At 41.6% G+C, this 24,116-nt stretch overlaps 1 protein-coding gene across 4 annotated transcripts in view; it reads left to right on the top strand.

Annotated features, from left to right (window-relative positions):
• Positions 1 to 24,116, top strand: part of LOC126481146 (protein pellino) — a 456,082-nt gene that overhangs the window by 381,375 nt on the left and 50,591 nt on the right. For all 4 annotated transcript variants that reach the window (XM_050104703.1, XM_050104702.1, XM_050104704.1 and 1 more), the window contains 3 exons: positions 286 to 387; positions 3,487 to 3,681; positions 22,525 to 22,713. In XM_050104703.1, coding sequence (XP_049960660.1) covers positions 286 to 387; positions 3,487 to 3,681; positions 22,525 to 22,713 — 486 coding nt within the window. The remainder of the gene's footprint in view (positions 1 to 285; positions 388 to 3,486; positions 3,682 to 22,524; positions 22,714 to 24,116) is intronic.

Raw genomic sequence — 24,116 nt, 5'->3', positions numbered from 1 at the left:
GGACAAGTTCTGTGCAATGATATGCAAGTTTGCATGCTCACTTACTTAGGAAGCCTTCCTCAGAGAAGCAGTATGACAGCACGTTTGTCTTAATGCACACAACACCTAGATGGTGTACATAAATATTTGGCACTGGGTGCCCCGTAAATCTAACCTTCCACAAAACCTTCTGACCTGAGCTTGAGAAATTTTATGGTTTCCCTTACAATTTTTTATCCTTTATCTTAATTGTATTATGAATATGGATAGTAATGAACTCAAACTAAAATTTTGTGTGTGTTACAGGCTATACTCGATACGAAGCAGCATTCAATCTCATACACCTTGTCGAGAAACCAAGCAGTCATAGTAGAATACATGCCTGATGAAGAAACAGACATGTTCCAGGTGAGTTTTCATCACAATAAGTAAATCTGTGGTAGTTGAGCTCTGCCTTGTAAGTAAGAGGGGTGAGTGGTGAGTTGCAACAGTGAGACCATATGAGTTATAACAGAAGTTGTTAGAGAATGGGGGGGGGGGGGGGGGCTTAATGATTGCAAGGATGTAATAACCACGATTTGTACCAAGAAGTTTTTGTATTGTGAAACATGATTGTGAAATATGCTGTCCGAAATTCTGCTGCCCCAGACTTGAGCTAGTTTTGTACAATTAAAAACTAGAAGAGTGCATGCCAGAAATGTAATCACTGGATATGAAGTCAGTGAAATTTGAATACTAAATACTGTACTGTTTAGTAATTATACTAAAGTCCTACTCTTCCTTCCCATTTTCTTTTGTTAATTATATGGTTTTTAAGTAGGCATGCTCAAAAATCTAAGACTGTGAAAGCAAGCTCTGTGATGTGTGCTTAAAATATTATGAATGTTATTTACATGTGTTAAGTAACTGCTGGACGCTGTCTTTAGTGAATAATGTAGCTGAAGACAGTTGTTTGTTGTTGTTGTTGTTGTTGTTGTTGTTGTGGTCTTCAGTCCTGAGACTGGTTTGATGCAGCTCTCCATGCTACTCTATCCTGTGCAAGCTTCTTCATCTCCCAGTACCTACTGCAACCTACATCCTTCTGAATCTGCTTAGTGTATTGATCTCTTGGTCTCCCTCTACGATTTTTACCCTCCACGCTGCCCTCCAATGCTAAATTTGTGATCCCTTGATGCCTCAAAACATGTCCTACCAACCGATCCCTTCTTCTAGTCAAGTTGTGCCACAAACTTCTCTTCTCCCCAATCCTATTCAATACCTCCTCATTAGTTACGTGATCTACCCACCTTATCTTCAGCATTCTTCTGTAGCACCACATTTCGAAAGCTTCTATTCTCTTCTTGTCCAAACTGGTTATTGTCCATGTTTCACTTCCATACATGGCTACACTCCATACAAATACTTTCAGAAATGACTTCCTGACACTTAAATCTATACTCGATGTTAGCAAATTTCTCTTCTTCAGAAACGATTTCCTTGCCATTGCCAGTCTACATTTTATATCCGCTCTACATCGACCATCATCCGTTATTGTACTCCCTAAATAGCAAAACTCCTTTACTACTTTAAGTGTCTCATTACCTAATCTAATCCCCTCAGCATCACCCGATTTAATTTGACTACATTCCATTATCCTCGTTTTGCTTTTGTTGATGTTCATCTTATATCCTCCTTTCAAGACACTGTCCATTTCGTTCAACTGCTCTTCCAAGTCCTTTGCTGTCGCTGACAGAATTACAATGTCATCGGCAAACCTCAAAGTTTTTACTTCTTCTCCATGAATTTTAATACCTACTCCGAATTTTTCTTTTGTTTCCTTTACTGCTTGCTCAATATACAGATAGAATAACATCGGGGAGAGGCTACAACCCTGTCTCACTCCTTTCCCAACCACTGCTTCCCTTTCATGTCCCTCGACTCTTATAACTGCCATCTGGTTTCTGTACAAATTGTAAATAGCCTTTCGCTCCCTGTATTTTACCCCTGCCACCTTCAGAATTTGAAAGAGAGTATTCCAGTTAACGTTGTCAAAAGCTTTCTCTAAGTCTACAAATGCTAGAAACGTAGGTTTGCCTTTTCTTAATCTTTCTTCTAAGATAAGTCGTAAGGTTAGTATTGCCTCACGTGTTCCAACATTTCTACGGAATCCAAACTGATCTTCCCCGAGGTCCGCTTCTACTAGTTTTTCCATTCGTCTGTAAAGAATTCGCGTCAGTATTTTGCAGCTGTGACTTATTAAACTGATAGTTAGGTAATTTTCACATCTGTCAACACCTGCTTTCTTTGGGATTGGAATTATTATATTCTTCTTGAAGTCTGTGGGTATTTCACCTGTCTCATACATCTTGCTCACCAGATGGTAGAGTTTTGTCATGACTGGCTCTCCCAAGGCCATCAGTAGTTCTAATGGAATGTTGTCTACTCCCGGGGCCTTGTTTCGACTCAGGTCTTTCAGTGCTCTGTCAAACTCTTCACACAGTATCATATCTCCCATTTCATCTTCATCTACATCCTCTTCCATTTCCATAATATTGTCCTCAAGTACATCGCCCTTGTATAAACCCTCTATATACTCCTTCCACCTTTCTGCCTTCCCTTCTTTGCTTAGAACTGGGTTGCCATCTGAGCTCTTGATATTCATACAAGTGGTTCTCTTCTCTCCAAAGGTCTCTTTAATTTTCCTGTAGGCAGTATCTATCTTACCTCTAGTGAGACAAGCCTCTACATCCTTACATTTGTCCTCTAGCCATCCCTGCTTAGCCATTTTGCACTTCCTGTCGATTTCATTTTTGAGACGTTTGTATTCCTTTTTGCCTGCTTCATTTACTGCATTTTTATATTTTCTCCTTTCATCAATTAAATTCAATATTTCTCCTGTTACCCAAGGATTTCTATTAGCCCTCGTCTTTTTACCTACTTGATCCTCTGCTGCCTTCACTACTTCATCCCTCATCCCTGAAGACAGTACAAATCAAATATTCTTTTTGTGGAGAGTTTTCCCATACAGAAAACTGCCAAATAATCCACAAGCAGATGAAAGTGTTAGTACAAATGAACAATACTCCCTAAACGGGAACAGTGTACATAAATAATTGATAAATATAGGATATGTGAATAATAGAGTACATTTGCAGCCCGTGAAACTTGTGGTAATATTATGAAAAAGTGTTGGAGAATCTTAAAGATTTGTTCCATCTTAAGATAGTAGAAACCTTATTGGTTTTAAATTACTTACCCACAACAGAAGTATGGTTCTGGATATGAATATAACTGAAACTATTAACTGAATAGTTCCTTTCTCAGTATTGTTTGAGCAGTGTGAACTTAAGCAGCATACAAATGTTGAGTGAAACATTTAGCACCACAACACTGTACGCTCTGTTAAACCTAATGGTGAAATTTTGTATTGATTGCAGACTGAGTGTGTGAAACCTCGTAATAACATTGTCCTTCAAAAATTATTGCATTTGCCCATTAAATTCTGATGGACTGTATTATGCCTTGCAGATTGGGCGATCATCCGAGTCACCAATCGACTTTGTTGTAATGGATACTGTGGCAGGTGAGAAGACACGTGACAGCAAGATGGAGCAGAGCACCATCTCGCGGTTTGCTTGTCGCATACTTGCCGACCGAGCAAACCCACGCATTGCACGTATTTATGCTGCTGGCTTTGATGGTTCCTGTAACATCTTCCTTGGTGTGAGTATAGCTGCTTGCAGACAATGTGCAGAAGCAGTCTCTCCACAAACACTAATGAATATCAACAGTTTATGTTGCCAGTTGCATGTGAGCAGTGAGTGCAGAATTTTACAATGTAGTCGGCACACATTTCACACCTTTGTCAACGTAAATAAGTACTAGTTTCTGTAGTTGCAGCAGTTTCTGTAGTTGCAGCAGTTGCTTGTGCATGTTTTCAACTAAGAGAGCATTATATTTTGTAATCAGAAGTTACACATGCATTCTCATTTGATAAGAGCATTACCTGTGAAATGCAAGGATTCAGGTCCCACCCTAACTCATAGGTTTAATGAGTTCTTAGCTGGGACAGTAGCACAAATGAAGTACAAGGCATGCACGTAATTTCATTACATTTGCATCTACAGCAAGAAGATTTTGTTAGAATAGTCTTCGCGAATTGTAAGATACCATTATGTAAGACCACGTCAAAGTGACATATCTCAATGGAATGCAGATGGCACATGTTGTTTCACAGCAGAAAGAAAATTATTTAAAAAACTGAGTGTAATGTGTTTATCATGTGTGTTTCACATTATTACTGATCCAAGATCTGGCTTCATTACTGTTACGAATCAGTCAAATTAGGAGTTGAGTTTTAAAGATGACAGTTCGCCATAGCTGTAAGATCTTCTGTGCAGAGGTGCATAGTCGGTTTTACCTCCGCTGTAAAGTGGTGTGATAACACATTGTGCTTGACTGGCGAGAAGTGGTCATGGTTGGGTTGTACAAAACCTTAAAATTATGCATTCAGGATGCAGACTTTCTGCAGAGATGTTTCAGTGTACTGTCTAGACATATATCCTGAAAACCCTCACCATTTTATGTTATGGGGACACGTCTTTGCAATGCATTTCAGGAATTTGTGGGTATCGACATGTCATCATTATTGTTGTTTAGACTTTGTTAAATGATGGCAATACTATGTGGAACATGTTTATGATAATCACTTTAATGTGGAAAACTTAACTGAGATGGAACAAATGTTGCTTTGTCTCTGAATGAAGCTATATGGTGCCCTTGGACACTGATCACCTGTGTTTGTGTGACTTTCCTGCCATCATAATGTGCAATTGATTGAGGGAGTAGAGGAAGCCATGAAATTTTTCTGTGTATTTTGTAATATACTCATCTATGTGACAGAGTAAGATAAGTAATGAACAGTGAAAGTCTCAACCACCATGCTATTTATTTATTTATTTTTGATGTATGTACCTAACAGACAGCACAGTATTGCTTTACTGGTACAGCTGATGACTAAAACAAGTTTCTGTAAATAGCTAAAAAACAAGTCATAACACATCATTGTAACGGGCAGTAATTTGCTCTGGTGAGATACTGTAACATTATCTCGAGGTTACGCAATGACTTCCATAAGGTAAAGCTAAGCAATGCATAGAAATGGCACTACGATCGTGCATAGTCTGTGTGATGGTACAGAAGCCTCCATGTGAATGTACATGCATTTTTCTGATACAGTGATTACAATGGTGTTCTAATGATTTCAGTGTACTTAGTCTTGCTTGCTGATCACAACACTATGCAAACAAAGAGAATATATTATTTAAATTACCACCTGATGTCGCACAAATAAATAAAAGAATCTCCAATGCCTATCTTGTATAGGTGACTGGGGAAGCTTGTGAAGAGAGACATCCTTATGTAGTGATGAATGATTGGCATTGTCTAACACATGACGAATGTGTAAACCATGATCTTCTCGTGGGAGCAGGTCGCAGATTGCAGATTATTCTACTGGTAGCCTCTCTGATGTCTCATTTCTTTCCACTTATTATCTTTCCACTTCTTGTAATACGAGTTTTTGTGAGATTAAGACTTAAGCTGTTGGCTGCCAATCAGTTGTTAGCCTGTTCCATTATTCTCCTGTCCCTGTGTGGTACAGTCGTGTTTGGTCTGTTTATGAAATAAGTATGCCATCAACAAAAATTACAGTTACTGAAGAGTTAACCAGTGACTCAAGTTAGTAATTCGTGTAGACAAAGAACAAGAGTGGACCAAGCACCTAACCTTGCAAAACAAAGATGATGTAACTTACCAAACGAAAGTGCTGGTATGTTGATAGAGGCACAAACAAACAAACACACACACAAAATTCAAGCCCTCGCAACCAACGGTCGCCCCACCAGGAAAGAGGGAGGGAGAGGGAAAGACGAAAGGGAGAGGGTAAGGAGTCACCCCAATCCCGGGAGTGGAAAGACCCACCCTAGGGGTAAAAAAGACACACACGCACGCACGCGCACACACACGCACACAGAGAGAGAGAGAGAGAGAGAGAGAGAGAGAGAGAGAGAGAGAGAGTACTTTCAGACACAAAGGAATTGCAGATGTTGGCCGCTTGTGGGCATGGATTTAAATCAATGAGGAAAGTTGAAAATTTGTGCTGAAGCAGGACTCAATCCCGGGTCTCCTGCTTATTAGCCAAATGCTCTGCTCACTAAGCCATAGTGGTCATCATGAGTGCATAGACTGTCATAGCACACCACCTGTCAGGTGCGAATTCTCAACTTATCCACACTCTACTAATGTTGTGCCCCTTCCCCATTATCCTCATTACTTGCGGGATTTTGCCGATTCCCATAAGGATTTGAGTCTGATATGCATCCAAACTGAAGAGATCATTAATTATATATACATGTGATGTGATGTGGTGTTGCAGTGACCACTATGTCCTAGGAAGTAGGAGACAGCGAGTTCAAATCCCAGTCTGGCATGAATTTTCAACTTTTTGGAGTGTGGAGAAAGATGCCTATTTACATGCCTTAGTCAAGACGCGAACTTCTCTTAACATACTCAGTTAACTGTTTATCTGTTTCTTTGTTTTCCTCATAGTATATTAAATTTTGTGCATCTTTTTCTGTGTAAGAGGGTTAGTCTTGTGTTTTTGGAAGTGTAAATTCATTCAGTCTGCAGCGCAGTAGTTGCTCACTGAACATTACATAGCTCATTAATGCACCAGCGTCCATAGGTGACACATCAGGAGGGTGGCAAGCTGTATACCTAGAATTCTGTTTGCTTTTATAATTTACTTCAGTCTTGCGATTATTATTATTATTATTATTATTATTATTATTATTATTATTATTATTTGGTTTGTGGGGTGCTCAACAGCGTGGTTATCAGCTCCAATACAAATTCCCAATTTTTACACCGTCCAGTCCCGCCACTTTCCTGAATGATAATGAAATGATGAGGGCAACACAAACACCCACTCCTCGGGCAGAGAAATTCCCCAACCTTTCCAGGAATCGAACCCGGGACTCCTTGATTCAGAGGCAGCAACACTAGTTACTAGACCACAAGCTGCGGATGACGCAGGAGGAGCTGGCTGCAGTTAGCAAACAGCGGAATGCGCTTTTGGCTACGCTGCCTCGACGGCGGAGAATGTGGCACGTTTGTTTTGCCCATGGACTCTTCCTTCCAAGACACCTCCAAGTGCACCTGACACAGTGAATCTGCCCTCACAGCAGGGCAGGTAGTAGGTGGTAAAGCACTCACGTAGCTCAAGGTACAGGGCCCATGTGGAGACTTGTCACCTGGCCTTGATCAGTCACCTGTCGGTGGACAGGTGACTCCTTCAGCAGGGTCCGAGCAAGCACGCAGGGGAGGGGTTCACTAGTTACTGGGAGCTTCAGTGTTGGAGGGGTTACAGAGCCATGTGGGCAGATAGTGTTCAGGGCTGTAAAGAAAGCCAATGTGCAGTCAGTATGTCTGCCAGGGGACATCATCTGAGATGTGGAGGCGGCCCTGCCGGCAACTATCGAGTGTGCAGGGTGCAGTCGTCTGCAAGTTGTGGATCAAGTCAGCACCAACAATACATGTCACATGGGTTCTGAGGTGATCCTCAGTTCGTAATGGTGGCTGGCGGAGGTGTTTAAGACTGCTGGCCTCGCGCGCAGTATGCAAGCAGAGCTCCCAATATGCAGCATTTTTCCCAGAGTTGCTCAGACTCCTTTGGTTTGGAGTTGAATGGAGAGTCTCAACCAAAGGCTTCCAAGACTCTGCGTCAGTCTTGGCTGCAGATTTCTAGACCTACATTATTATGTGAAGATTTGTAGGACTCCCCATGATAGATCAGGTATGCACTACACAAAGGATCAGCCACTTGTGTAGCAGAGTACTTGCGGAGTGCACATGAGGGCTTCTTAGGCTAGGCAGTAATTAGACATATTCTGATGAACACTTATCAGTTGATAAGCAGCAAGGGAAGTCAAATGGCATTCAGTATAAAGACACTTTGACTTTCATAATATTATCAGTAAATTGTCAAAGTACTCGTAATAAAGTTCCCGAATTCACTGCCCTCCAGGGAAGTTCTCATGCTCAAATTATTCTTGGGACTGAGAGCTGGCTGAAACCTGAAGTGGAAAGCTCTGAGATATTTAGTGATTTGTGGAATGTATTTCGGAAAACAGATTAGATGCTATAAGGGGGGTGGGGGGGAGGGTTAGGGAGTGTTTGTTGCAGTTGATTAAAATATTCTCTCTGTTGATGTCGAAGTTGAGGATGACAGTGAAGTGATCTGCTCACATGTAAGAGGTATAGGTGAAAACAGGTTAATTGTTGGATGTTTTTACTGGCCACCCGATTCTGCTGTGATAGTTTTAGAGTCATTCAAAGAACATCTACAGTCAACAGCATGTAAACACCCATATCATGCAATACTAGCTGGAGGTGTCTTTAACCTACCAGATTATAGTCTGGGATGTCTATGAATTCATTGTAGGAGGTACAGACAGACAATACTTTTGAATGCAGTTTTCTGGAAACTGTCCTGAGCAACTAGCTCATCAGACCACACACAATGGAAATATCTTAGACCTTGTAGCTACAAATAGGCCAGATGTTTTCGACAATGTCAGAATAGAAGTGGGGATTAGTGGTAATGATGTCATTATATCAACTGTGATTAAAAAAGTTAATAAATCAGTCAAGAACGCTAGGAGTGTGTTTCTGCGAGGTAGAGCAGATAATCAATTATTAACATGTCACTTAGAAGTGAAGTGACATCTCATAGTTCTAGTAAGATGGATGTAGAGGAATTCGTGGGCATAGTTAAAGCAGATTGTAAATTGTGGTCTGGAAAATTGTATTTAGTAAGTAGGTAAAGGATGGAAAAGACCCACATTGGTTTAATAATGAAATAGGAGGATACTGAGGAAGCAGCGGTTCGAAAGGGAAATGCACAAGTGATGACAAGCGGAGGTTAGTAGAGATTCGTGCATCTGTGAAAAGATCTATGCACGAAGCTTAAGACTAACGCCATTGTCGCACTCATTAGCAAAATATGTGGCAGAGAACCTGAGAAAATTTTGGTCGTAGTGAAATCGCTAAGCGGCTCTAAGGCTTTTATTCAGTCCCTAATTAACCAGTCTGGTGTGGCATTCGAAAGTAGCAAAATGAAAGCTGAAGTTCTAAATTTCCCATTCAAGAAATTGTTCACACAGGGAAAAGTACAAACGTACCATCATTTGACCATCGGACATACTCCTGTATGGACAGATGACATTGTAATAAGTATCCCTGGTGTAGAGAAAGAACTGAAAGATTTGAAAGCAAATAAATCATCAGGTCCAGATGAAATCCCAGTTCGATTTTATAAAGAGTATTCTGTGGCATTGGCCCCCTTACCTAGCTTGCATTTATCGTGAATCTCTCACCCAGTACAAAGTCCCAAGCGACTGGAAAATAGCGTAGGTGACTCCAGTATATAAGAAGCGTAAAAGAACAGACCCGCAAAAATACACACCAGTACCCTTATATTCTGTTTGCTGCAGAATCCTTGAACATATTCTTAGTTCATATATAATGAACTTTCTTGAGACCGAGATGCTTAAGTCAACGAATCAGCATGGTTTTAGAAAGCATCCCTCATATGAAACTTGGCTTGCCCTTTGCTCACTTGATATGCTGAGAACCATGGATGAAGGGCAACAGGCAGTTTCCATATTTCTAGATTTCCAGAAAACATTTGACACAGTACCCCGTTGTAGGCTGCTAATGAAGGTGCGAGCATATGGAATAAATTCAGACATCTAAGTGGCTTGAAATCTCCTCAAATAATAGAACCCAGAGTGTTCATTAGAGACAAGGGTAACATCAGGGACGCCCCAGGGAAGTGTGATACGATCGCTGTTGTTCTCTGTATGCACAAATGATTTGGCAGAGAGGATGGGCAGCAACCTCAGATTGTTTGCTGATGATGCTGTGGTGTATGGTAGGGTGTCGAAGTTGAGTGACTGTACGAAGATACAAGACAACTTGGACAAAATTTCCAGTTGGTGTAATGAATGGCAGCTAGCCCTAAATGTGGAAGAATGTGAGTTAATGCAGGTGAATAGGAAGGTCAAACCCGTAATGTTAGGATACAGCATTACCAGTGTCCTGCTTGACACAGTCAAGTTGTTTAAATATGTGTGAGTTTTTGGGAAAGAGTGATTGACCTTTAAAGGAGACTGCATGTAGGATGCTGGTGTGACCTATTCTTGAGTACTGCTAGTGTCTTTGGGATCCATACCAGCTAGGATTGAAGGAAGACATGAAAGCAATTCAGAGGCGGGGTGCTAGATTTGTTACTGGTAGATTCCAACAACACACAAGTGTTTGGAGATGCTTCGGGAACTCAAATGGGAATCACTGGAGGGAAGGTGGCTTTCCTTTCAAGAAATACTATTGAGAAAATTTAGATAACCAGCATTTGAAGCTGACTGCCAAACGATTCTACTCTCCCAATGTACATTGTGCATAAGGACCACGAAGATAAGATATGAGAAATTAGGGCTCATATGGAGGCAATAGAGCGGTGTTTTTCCCTTGCTCTATCTGCGAGTGGAACAGGAAAGGAAATGACTAGTATTGGTACAGGGTACCCTCCGCCACACACCTTAGGGTGGCTTGCGGAGTATCTATGTAGGTGTATATGAGCTTCTGATGATGGCAGCAACAGAATTTTCACACAGTTTGCCTCAAATACTTGTTGTCTAAATTGAACCAACAAGTTTATGTGAGAAGAATGACACCTTCCTTGCAAAAGTTCAGATTTACCTTCCCTTGCCATATTTGGTACAACTTCTGATGGACCATACTGAGTTTTGCAAACCTGTCCATTTGTCTTTGAAATTAATGAGTACATTGTTGTTGTTGTTGTTGTTGTTGTTGTCTTGTCTTCAGTCCACAGACTACTTCGATCCATCTGCCCAAGGTTGTCAATCCCATGCAATTCTCCCTACCCCTACATAACATCAACAACTTGCATCCATTTGAACCTACTTACTTACTGTATTCAAGCCATCATCTCCTCAACTTGATGATTACTTAGTATCTAAGGTTATTTCCAAATGACTGAATTCTTCCGTTCAGCAAGTTGTGCCAAAATTTCTTTTTTTATCCTTGTTGATCAGTAAGACCTCATTAGTTATTCAATTTATCCATCTAATCTTCACCATTATTGTGTTGTACCACATTTCAAAAGCTTTTATATTCTCTTGTCTAAGCTGTTCATCATTCACGTATCATGTCGACACAAGGCTACACATAAATAAAAATCACCTCTAAAAAAACACTTCATTATATCTAAAATATATGTTGGATGTTAGCAAATTTCTCTTCCAGAAATAATGTTCTTGCCATTGCCAGTCTGCATTTTATATAATCTCTACTCGGCCCTCTCCTCAGTTCATTTGCTGCCAAAATAACAAAACTCGTCTACTTCTTTTAGGATCTCATTTCATAGTCTAATTACTGTATTAATCTAATTTTACTTTTGTTGATGATGATCATCTTGTACCTCTTTTCAACACACTATCCCTTGCATTCAACTTCTGTGTCTGGCAGAACTAATTTCATCAGCAACCTATAAAATTTTTGTTTTATCTCTGAATTTTTATTACCTTTTCAAAGCCCTCTTTGGTTTCCCTTATTGCTTACTTAGTCAACATATTAAATAACAATGATGACAAGTTATAACCCTGTCTCAGTCTCCTTATATACTGTTTTCCATCCGTGTTCTTTGGTCTTGTAATTGCAGTCTGTTTTATATTAAAAAAAAGTTAGAAATAACCTTTCGCTCTCCCTATTCTATCCCTACCACTTCAGAATTTGAAGGTGCGTTTCCCAGTCAACATTGTCAAAAGCTTCCTCTAAATCCACAAATTTTGCAAATATACATTTGCCTTGAAACTTCGTGGCAGATTAAAACTGTATGCGGACTGAGTCTCAAACTTGGGACCTTTGCATTTCTCGGGCAAGTGCTCCACCAACTTAGCTACCCAAGCAAGACTCTCAACCAGTCTTCACTGCTTCAATTTTGCCAGTACCTCGTCTCCTACCTTCCAAACTTCACAGAAGCTCTTCTGCAAAAATTGCAGAACTAGCACTCCTGGAAGAAAGGATATTGTGGAGACATGGCTTAGCCACAGCCTGGGGGATGTTTCCAGAATGAGATTTTCACTCTGCAGCAAGTGTGTGCACTGATATGAAACTTCCTGCCAGATTTCATATGAGTGCACACTCTGCAAGTAAACTGTTTTTCCTTACTTAAATGTGCTTCACCAAACACAGAAACACGCTTTAACTGTGAAAATCTGTTTTCAGAATCAGTGAAACTGGAGATATCAGTTTTAATAAAAATGATTTCTTGAAAAACAACAAACAGTGAACTATTTAATTATTGCTGAAGTACCATGTTTTCCATTATCTTTCCATCTTTGTGCTTTCAAAAGAGAAGTTCTATAATGTCCTGTAATTTGATTCTTTATACAATTATAAATTCTTGACACACTGGGTTCTGAATAGTAGTTCAAAGCAATTTGATGTCAAACATTTACATATGATGAACAACCGTAATAACAGTTACGCAACAGTCAAGTACAACACTGAAAAAATTATTGTAAAAAATGCAGAGAGAGTGAGGAGGACCAAAATTTAACATCAATATGCCATTCGAGTGTTGCATTAAAATTGTCAAAATATTACTGATCACATGACAGGTATAATTAGGCTTTAAGTGAAGTCATTGTAAAGATCTCTTGAACTGGGTGTCCCAGTGTGTGGATAAGTACAAAATCACCGAAATGTGTGGCAGAAAGGTAACAAACATGTTTCCCAGCCATTAAAAATTGAGCCACAGAATGAACCCAAGTACAATAGGTGCATGTGCAGTGTACACGGACTGAAAATGTAATGACTGGTGGTCAGAGATGAACCGTGTAGGTTGTAAGTGTGTGTTGCATAATCCCTGATTACAGAAAGATCATAGGTGCATAAAATCAGAAATCTTTGAGAGAATTGTGTTATCAGTGAATAATCTTCAGAAGAATGGTGTTATCTCTGATAAAAGGTGTACACAATGTGTGTATAGCACAAAAATATGACAACGTGCCAATAAGAGCACTCTACATCATATACTGGTTTACCACTAAATCTGGGGGTGGTGCGATGGGACTTTTCCTTGTCAGTACATGCAGTATGTTGTTGGACTCGTTCTTTCGCCATTCTTGCAACAGGACGGTGAAGTGTTGTTCCAACAGCGTAATGCTTTCCCACACACTGCCACTGAAACTCTGCTTGCTCTGCAAGGTGTGCAACAACTTCCCTGCCCAGCACAATTCAGACTTGTCTCTGATCGAGCATGTGTGAGATATGATGGGACAAGAAGTGACATGTGTGACTTTTCAACCAAAAAATCTTACAGAACTATGTGAACAGGTCTAGCAGATGTGGCAAAATATGGCCTAAGACAGTACTTGCCATCTGTATAATTCACTGAATGTCAGAGTCGGTGCCTCCATTGCTGACCGTGGAGGCCATCCATACTACTAATTTGGGTACTTCAGCATGGATCAATACTTGGTACCTCAGAGCCGCTTGTGCTATTGATCTGTAAATTCATTAATTTCATGTACTCCGTGTGCACCTGTTTTTGGCAGTGTGACCTGGACGAAAGGAAAGCAGCTGTTCACGGAACTGCTGCTGAGGTCAACATTTTTACATTGTTTAATAGAAAAATATGGCAACAGCCTTGTTGCAGTGGTTACACTGGTTCCCGTGAGATCACCGAAGTTTAGCACTGTCGGTTGTGGTCGGCACTTGGATGGGTGACCATCCAGGCCTCCATGCGCTGTTGCCATTTTTTTTGGGGTGCACTCAGCCTCGTGATGCTTCGGTCAAGAATACCATCATAACGACCGGGAGAGTGGTGTGCTGATCCCACGCCCCTCCTATCCACATCCTCCACGGAGGATGACACGGCGGTCGGATGGTCCCGGTAGGCCACTTGTGGCCTGAAGATGGAGTGCTTCTTTTTAATAGATAAATACAGGACCCACCTTACATTTATAGATGAAACTTTGGCTATTGAGGTTTCATAAAAATTTATTTTTAACAATCCCAAAGGGTAGGGCATATCAAACAATACTTGCGTTTAAATGGGCTCAACATTTGCCTATACACCGAAGCACTTGAAACAATATTAACCTTGCTTGAACAATCCCATGACATTTGACTTGCTGTGCAAGTTCAAGGGATACACAAGAAACTACCGTATTTACTGGAATCTAAGCCGCACTTTTTTTCCGGATTTTGTAATCCAAAAGACCGCCTGCGGCTTAGAATTGAGTGCAATTGAAGTTCTGAAAAATGTTGGTAGGTGCCACCACAACTAACTTCTGCCGTTGAATATATGTAGCGCTGCATAGGCATGCTTTGCAGGCACAAAGATAAATACTAGCGCCAAAACCTCCGCATCAGAAAATAAATTAAAAAAATAAAAAAAAAAGTGTGGAGGACGAGCCTTCTTCTCCGCCCTGAGTTTCGACCACTGCATTTTATACATTATCCAGCGAAGTAAATACAAATTCTGTATTGTTCATCTTCGAATGTAGCAGCATTTCAATGTACTACAAAAATCCGACTGGCAAGACTGTTTGGGATGTTTGTCAATATGGCCAACCCTGCGTTCTGAATTTTTTCCTACCTGTGGGAAGAGATGGTGGCTAATAGGAACTTTTATGAATTGTGAATCACATACAGTATTCTCTGCGCCATAAGAATAATACGAATATAAACATTTTGCCATGTATTCTTTCATGTTTGCTGCTATCTCATTCAAATCCTGTCTGCCTAATAAACTACGAAACTAGGGTGAGACAACAGCAAACGCGGAAGAATATACATAACATATCATGTCATGTTTATATTCGTATTATTCTTATGCCTAATAGTGATACAGTCAGAAATGAATCATGGCAATTGACTAGATTTTTAAATCTAAGATGATGACTAATTTCTGTGCGGAATGTAATGTTCTAAAGAGGCGTCTGCAAAGATTTTCAAACGGAGAAAATTTTTCGCTAAACTCTCGTTCAGAACGTCTTCTATCAAAAGCAGTCTATTATTTGGTTCTTGTTGGTCATTATCAAAGAAAGCAGCAGTGTAAGTAACAACAAATAGCAGTCTCTTGCCATTGTTTTGCTAATGACACGATTCCTCTCTTTTTTTTTATTGTAACCAGCGGTAGCGCGCACAAAAACAAGCCATGCCGCGAGCGGGGACAGGCTGTAAACACTCATTATCAGAATGAGACAAACAATTCATGTAACAGCATTTTCAGCTTAGAGTGACGTAAACACCTATAACAAAGAGAACGGCACTTACCAGATCAGAGCAAAATAAGCAATCAATTCAAACCAGACGAAGCACGTGAAAAAGGAAAAGTACCCGTATAAATACGGACGGAGCGCGTGACACATAGCAATGGCTACCTAGTAAAGCTTAACTGCTAAGCTTACGACTCGAACCTACTGTAGATGTTTTGTCATTCATTCGACCTAAATTGTGTCTCATATTACAATGGACCAACTTTGTTTTGATTTGGAGGTGCGGCCTAAAACTTTTCTCTCCCCTTGAATTTCGAGTCTCAAATTTCAGGTGCGGCTTAGATTTGGGAAATTTTGTTTTTCTTGATTTCGAGTCCCATTTTTCAGGTGCAGCTTAGATTCGAGTAAATACGGTATGAAGTACCCACTACAACAGTCTAGTGCTTTGCTTAAAAATTGACAGTTTTGTGAAATAAAGAGGGAAATAACATTAGATTCCATCGACTTAAAAACTTCAGTTGTATTTGAACAGGTCTGAAACAATAGTTCTAATAGATGTATGGATACCGTATACACACATTTGTGCTGCTTTTTAAGTAAAGATAACATTCAAAGGCGAAAACCTTGTCCTTCAAAAACCATTACTTGATTCGAATCAGTCAATATTTTATTTGGTTATGAGAAAGTAATGATTTACCAAAGAGTTGAAAGGAGAGATTCGGTCTCTATACACATATTAAAATACCGGAGAAAATCATTGCCAGCTTTTTAATGAGGTTTAGAACAATAGAACAACAAGAAGAAAAATTAACTCAGAATAATATGATTTATTTCATTTGTTAAACATTTTAAACAGATTGTAATTGTTGTAGTGAGAATAAATTGGAGCATAAAGACCCTTGGTGAAGATAGTATGAACAGACGATACAAGATCGTGGGATGAGCGAAATTTTGACAATTGGGCTTTAATAGTGAGTTTAATCTTTTATTTATGTATCAGCCACTGTTGTTCATATGACGTGCACCCTAGAAGACATTGCAATCTATGTTCCACTGTTGCTCAAGTACAACTATATGGAAAGTTGGAGGAGGAATTGTACCCAGTGTGGCTGAGAACTGCAATGAGTGTGGGGAGGGGAGCGTTTGGCAGGCAGAAATTTCATAGTGCAGCCAACTATGGGTACATATTTTGTGAACTTTAACATTTCATGAACATCTACCATGTTTAAGCTGCAGTCTGCCTGAATCAAATTGCACTCGGAATCAAATTGCACTCTGAATCAAATTGCACTCTGAATCAAATTGCACTCTGAATCAAATTGCACTCGGAATCAAATTGCACTCGGAATCAAATTGCACTCGGAATCAAATTGCACTCGGAATCAAATTGCACTCGGAATCAAATTGCACTCGGAATCAAATTGCACTCGGAATCAAATTGCACTCGGAATCAAATTGCACTCGGAATCAAATTGCACTCGGAATCAAATTGCACTCGGAATCAAATTGCACTCGGAATCAAATTGACTTTAAAATTGAACAAATACTGGAAAATAACGTGCATTTTTGGAGGAGACTCTAAAAGTCTAGATGGGGACCAGTTTACATGTTTCATGCAGTAATGTTGTCGACGCTCACCATGATCTATGATGGAAACAATTGGAAGTTTGTCAGCTCCTGGTTCTCCTACGCAGCCAATGAAAAAGCGGAAGGCAGATGATGTGTTTGGAAGCAAGTGTCATTGTAACATTCTCACTTCCAGATAGGAGCAAAATCTGCCTTGTGTTCAGAAAAAAAAGCAGCTGTGTTCTTGGATCCCACCGTAACTTAAACCCGCCATTGGATAAGCAGCTGCTGCAGCAAGTCATATACTCTTAGCTCACTTACTTGTTACGTAGTTTAATTCTTAGTTTCTTTGCGTGTTTTTGGTATTTGCGTTGTTTAATTCATAAATTTCGGGAGTATTGTAGTATTTGAGAGTGGTAGCATCGCGTTTTAATACCTGAATAGCGTAAAATCGCGTAGTCTCCTTTCGCCGCCGAGCAGTGTGTCAGCAGTGCGGAAGTAGCAGCATTATTGCATTTACTAGGCAGTCTTGTATTTCAATAACCGTTTAAATTTTGTGTCGAATTGTTTGTGCTCTCTGTAGATCAGTTCAGACGTTCTTAACACAACAGTTTTTAGCATGGATAGGGACTGCAACTGCTGTGTTCGGATGCAGGCCGAGTTGGCATCCCTTCGCTCCCAGCTTCAGGCAGTGTTGGCTTCAGTCACACACCTTGAGGCAGTTGCCAATGGGCATCACTGTGGGGGTCCGGATGGGGGTTTGTCGGGGACGGCCAGCTCGTCCCAAGCATCCCCCGATTGGACTAAGACTGTGGCTGCCCGGGAGATGCTGCCCACATTGAGGCTGATCCCTCACCTGTGGTAGAGTGGGAGGTCGTCTCGAGGTGTGGCAGGGGGCGAAAGACATTCTGGAGGGCTGAACGGAAGGCCTCTCCAGTTTGTCTGACAAACCAGTTTCAGGCTCTGTTTCAGGCTGATACTGATCTTCGGCCGGACGTGGCTGCTTGTCCTGTTCCAGAGGTCTCAGTCTGCAAGATCCGGGCGGTCGCAGAGGGTGGGCTTACTGGCAGTTGGGAGCTCCAACGTCAGGCGCATAATGGGAACCCTTAGGGATATGGCAGCAAGAGAGGGGAAGAAAACCAATGTGCACTCCGTGTGCATACCGAGGAGAGTCATTCCAGATGTGGAAAGGGTCCTTCCGGATGCAATGAAGGGTACAGGGTGCACCCATCTACAGGTGGTCGCTCATGTCAGGGCGGCTATCTGATTTGGTGAAGACTGCCAGTCTCGTTAGCTGGATGAAAGCAGAGCTCACCATCTGCAGCATCGTCAACAGGACTGACTGCGCACTTCTGGTACAGAGCCGAGTGGAGGGTCTGAATCAGAGGCTGAGACGGTTCTGCGACCGTGTGGGCTGCAGATTCCTCGACTTGCGCCATAGGGTGGTGGGGTTTCGGGTTCCGCTGGATAGGTCAGGAGTCCACTACACGCAACATGCGGCTACACGGGTAGCAGGGGATGTGTGGCGTGGACTGGGCGGTTTTTTAGGTTAGATGGCCTCGGTCAAGTACAGAAAGGGCAGCAGCCTCAAAGGGTGCGGGGCAAAGTCAGGACATGGGGGGGCCAAGCAGCAATCGGTATTGTAATTGTAACTGTCGAAGCTGCATTGGTAACGTACCGGAACTTCAAGCGCTGATAGAAAGCACCGAAGCTGAAATCGTTATCGGTACAGAAAGCTGGCTGAAGCCAGAGATAAATTCTGCCGAAATTTTTACAAAGGCACAGACTGTGTTTAGAAAGGATAGATTGCATGCAACCGGTGGTGGCGTTTTTGTCGCTGTTAGTAGTAGTTTATCCTGTAGTGAAGTAGAAGTGGATAGTTCCTGTGAATTATTATGGGTGGAGGTTACACTCAACAACCAAGCTAGGTTAATAATTGGCTCCTTTTACCGACCTCCCGACTCAGCAGCATTAGTGGCAGAACAACGGAGAGAAAATTTGGAATACATTTCACATAAATTTTCTCAGCATGTTATAGTCTTAGGTGGAGATTTCAATTTACCAGATATAGACTGGGACACTCAGATGTTTAGGATGGGTGGTAGGGACAGAGCATCGAGTGACATTATACTGAGTGCACTATCCGAAAATTACCTCGAGCAATTAAACAGAGAACCGACTCGTGGAGATAACATCTTGGACCTGTATGTACAGAACAGGGAATCAGTGATCATAAGGCCGTTAGTGCATCCCTGAATATGGAAGTTAGTAGGAATATAAAAAAAGGCAGGAAGGTTTATCTGTTTAGCAAGAATAATAGAAGGCAGATTTCAGACTACCTAACAGATCAAAACGAAAATTTCTGTTCCGACACTGACAACGTTGAGTGTTTATGGAAAAAGTTCAAGGAAATCGTAAAATGCGTTTTAGACAGGTACGTGCCGAGTAAAACTGTGAGGGGCGGGAAAAACCCACCGTGGTACAACAACAAAGTTAGGAAACTACTGCGAAAGCAAAGAGAGCTTCACTGCAAGTTTAAACGCAGCCAAAACCTCTCAGACAAACAGAAGCTAAACGATGTCAAAGTTAGCGTAAGGAGGGCTATGTGTGAAGCGTTCAGTGAATTCGAAAGTAAAATTCTATGTACTGACTTGACAGAAAATCCTACGAAGTTCTGGTCTTACGTTAAATCAGTAAGTGGCTCGAAACAGCATATCCAGACACTACGGGATGATGATGGCATTGAAACAGAGGATGACACGCGTAAAGCTGAAATACTAAACACCTTTTTCCAAAGCTGTTTCACAGAGGAAGACCGCACTGCAGTTCCTTCTCTAAATCCTCGCACAAATGAAAAAATGGCTGACATCGTCCAAGGAATCGTGTCCAAGGAATAGAAAAGCAACTGGAATCACTCAACAGAGGAAAGTCCACTGGACCTGACGGGATACTAATTCGATTCTGCACAGAGTACGCGAAAGAACTTGCCCCCCTTCGAACAGCCGTGTACCGCAAGTCTCTAGAGGAACAGAAGGTTCCAAATGATTGGAAAAGAGCACAGGTAGTCCAAGTCTTCAAGAAGGGTCGTCGAGCAGGTGCGCAAAAGTATAGACCTATATCTCTGACGTCGATCTGTTGTAGAATTTTAGAACATGTTTTTTGTTCGTGTATCATGTCATTTCTGGAAACCCAGAATCTACTCTGTAGGAGTCAACATGGATTCCGGAAACAGCCATCGCGTGAGACCCAACTCGCCTTATTTGTTCATGGGACCCAGAAAATATTAGATGCTGGCTCCCAGGTAGATGCTATTTTCCTTGACTTCCGGAAGGCGTTCGATACAGTTCCGCACTGTCGCCTGATAAACAAAGTAAGAGCCTACGGAATATCAGACCAGCTGTGATGCTGGATTGAAGAGTTTTTAGCAAACGGAACACAGCATGTTGTTATCAATGGAAAGACGTCTACAGACGTTAAAGTAACCTCTGGCGTGCCGCAGGGGAGTGTTATGGGACCATTGCTTTTCACAATATATATAAATGACCTAGTAGATAGTGTCGGAAGTTCCATGCGGCTTTTCGCGGATGATGCTGTAGTATACAGAGAAGTTGCAGCATTAGAAAATTGTAGTGAAATGCAGGAAGATCTGCAGCGGATAGGCACTTGGTGCAGGGAGTGGCAACTGACTTTTAACATAGACAAATGTAATGTATTGCGAATACATAGAAAGGAGGATTCTTTATTGTATGATTATATGGTAGCGGAACAAACACTGGTAGCAGTTACTTCTGTAAAATATCTGGGAGTATGCGTGCGGAAACGATTTGAAGTGGAATGATCATATAAAATTAATTGTTGGTAAGGCGGGTGCCAGGTTGAGATTCATTGGGAGAGTCCTTAGAAAATGTAGTCCATCAACAAAGGAGGTGGCTTACAAAACACTCGTTCGACCTATACTTGAGTATTGCTCATCAGTGTGAGATCCGTACCAGATCGGGCTGACGGAGGAGATAGAGAAGACCCAAAGAAGAGCAGCGCGTTTCGTCACAGGGTTATTTGGTAACCGTGATAGCGTTACGGAGAGGTTTAGCAAACTCAAGTGGCAGACTCTGCAAGAGAGGTGCGCGGTGTATATTGCTGGCCAGGTTTTGAGAGGGTGCGTTTCTGGATGAGGTATCGAATATATTGCTTCCCCCTACTTATACCTCCCGAGGAGATCACGAATGTAAAATTAGAGAGATTCGAGCGCGTACGGAGGCTTTCAGACAGTCGTTCTTCCCGCGAACCATACGCGGCTGGAACAGAAAAGGGAGATAATGACCGTGGCACGTAAAGTGCCCTCCGCCACACACCATTTGGTGGATTGCAGAGTATAGATGTAGATGTAGAAACAGCCAAATGTTTGTGGCAATGGAGATAAGATACATAGCTGTCTGATTTTTTTGGGGGGGTGGGGGGTGGGGATGGTGGTAGTGGTGGGGGTCGACGATTGAAAATGGTTATACCATAGATAACAGGCTAAGGAAACAGGAAACTAGCATAGATAAAAATTGATGTAAACAATTTATTTTTATTTGTGGTATTTGTCCTTTTATTATAAAAATGTAGGCAATAAGTAAATAGCATAAATATGGAATATATGTTATATTAACTTTTAGACAGATCCCTTACATGAATAAAAGTTTGTCATCTTGATCAGTCAAAATTTGTTAAAAATGAATTTTTCCCAAGAAGCCTCCCTTTTCCCTTCCTTTTTTAGAGGAGTGGGGCCATGTCTTATATTCTGGGTCGTCTTGTACTCGGGTAAATACAGTAAGACTGCAAGTGAATCCCTTCTGTCAATAACTGCTGATGACTGGCAAAGTCCAACAACTGGACCCCCGATGGTGTCATTGAGCTGACAAAAGACAAAATCATTGTTAATACTAATGATTCGGACTACAATGACATACACACAGATGAGGAATATAGTGGTCTGATTCAGAGTGATTTGTGTGTACATAAGTCAGTGACACATATGTGAATAAATGTTCAAAATTTTACTCATTGTCTTTTTATTGACACAATGTAAGTTTTACTACAAGTTCTTTTAATTTTGAATTGTCTATGAGGACTGATGTAGAACTAGCAGCAACAAGCACCATCATTCAGCATGAAACTACCAATTTGTTTCACAAATTCTGTAAGCTTTTATTACATCCCTCTTTCAGTTTCTACTTTCATAGGTGCGTGCAATATATAGCAGTTGACAGCTGTTATGGCAGCACATAATATATTACACTGTCACTGCCCATTGCAGCACAAACTGTGTGTGCACGCAAGTGTGATGCCAGCACTGCACGATGGTACTGCAGCTTGTTGTACCCCCCACCCCCACCCCCACCCCCACCCCTACCCACACATTGCATCCCATCCCTGACACTGTATGTGGTGGCATTCAGTGGGCTGAGCTTCCTTCCTCCACTTCCATCCTCCCCCCCCCCCCCCCCTCTCCCACCTCTCTCCCCCATCTCCCTCAGAATTTTCTTATTCTGGTGAACTGACTGTAGTCATATTGTGTAATGTGGTGATATGCCGTAGTTACTGTAGACCAATAAAATTTCATAGAACATCAATTTGCACTTTACAGGAAAAGGCCACCAAATGGCAGGATGGACGGGAGATTGATGGTCTTACAACAAATGGTATTCTCATCTGGCACCCACGTGGTGCCTTCTGTGGTGGTGAGGCAAAGATGGGCATATGGCGAGAAGTGTCTGTTGGAGGTGGCATCTACTCTCTAAGGCACTCACGGTCTGCACAGCAAAAAGGAGAGCCAGTTAGTAATTCTATGTTTATTTGGTGCTGAATATGCTACAAATATGTATATGTCATAAATATGTAAAATAAAAGGGAAAGGCACTCATTCACCTGTACTGGACTGATGCATGATTCATGGAAACACGTAATGAAACAGTAATCTCATTAGTTTTCAAACTCTTGTTCAGTTTCTAATAGAAGTATACACATTCTCAAACGCAATTGCAGAAACATCCAGATGTACACTCCAACAATCATAGTGAGTCTTATTATTAATTGTTGACTGTTGAGAGCAATTGTGTGTGCAGATGATGGTGGGGTGGGGGAGGGGAAGGTTGCACGAGACCAGGGGGGAGGGGCACAGCTGCACAACAAGATAATGAGTTTGGGGGGGGGGGAGGAGGAGGTTGGAAGGGAAGAGGGAGACAGGAGGGGAGATATGTGTGTAGTTTTGAGAAACTTGTACTGGAGGAGTGTATCCAAATGGCTCATTTGGTGAAGCAGCTGTTAGTCATTTGTGTTGTGGTGTGCAGCATGTTCAACAACTGGATGAGAGGTTGTATGCCAATAAATACTCTAGTAAGGTTTTGGTACATTGCCATGGCATCGGAAAGCTCAACCACTCTCTTCACAAAGGCTTTGACTACCTCTCGTCATGCCCTGAGTTGGGGGATGTTACCCGCATCACTAAAGTAGTGCTCTGATGCCTACCCAACCTACAGAATATCCTTGGCCATCACTACTCCAGTCCTGCTCCCAAATGCTGCACCCCATGGGTCACTCCCTTGTGGTCTGTCCAGGTGCAAGACGGGTTCCGTGGATCCACCCACTATCACCTAATGCTGTTCGTTTACTGGCATCTTCTATCCTGTAAAAGGCAGGGCCATGTGTGAAAGCAAACATGTTATATATCAGATATGCTGCAGTTACGTACAGGATTCTTTTTGGGCATGACAAGTAACCGACTGACCTCCCTGTGGCGAACTGCAAACTTTACCATCTAGTTGCCAAACTCGCAACACTCAACACTACCTAGCCATCTCTCATGACTCTTTCTCTTCCACTGTGTGGGTGCTCTCATCTCTTACATATGGTCTATCCTCTGAACTTGTTTCATCTTGTTTTACATAGCAGTCACCTGTCAATAGACGTGCCTCACACTGTCCACCTCCCCCCTCCTTGCCTCGGGGATCCTCCCCTACCCCAACCCTTACCTCACTACCATCTGCCCAGGCAACTGCTCTCTGTAATCAACAAGAAACATGCGGTCTCACCGCGAGTGTTCTTTATATTAGCTGTACTCCCATGGCTATTAGCAGTGGCTAGAGACCAATGTGTAACTTCGTGTCAGTATCAGAGTTTCTATTTTTTTGTATTCTCATTTGTCAATGTGCACATGTTGTTCCCTGCGTTTACCTTCAC

This window comes from Schistocerca serialis, chromosome 5 (assembly GCF_023864345.2).
Source record: "Schistocerca serialis cubense isolate TAMUIC-IGC-003099 chromosome 5, iqSchSeri2.2, whole genome shotgun sequence".
NCBI lineage: Eukaryota > Metazoa > Arthropoda > Insecta > Orthoptera > Acrididae > Schistocerca > Schistocerca serialis.
This window is presented reverse-complemented; position numbering and strand designations above follow the sequence as displayed.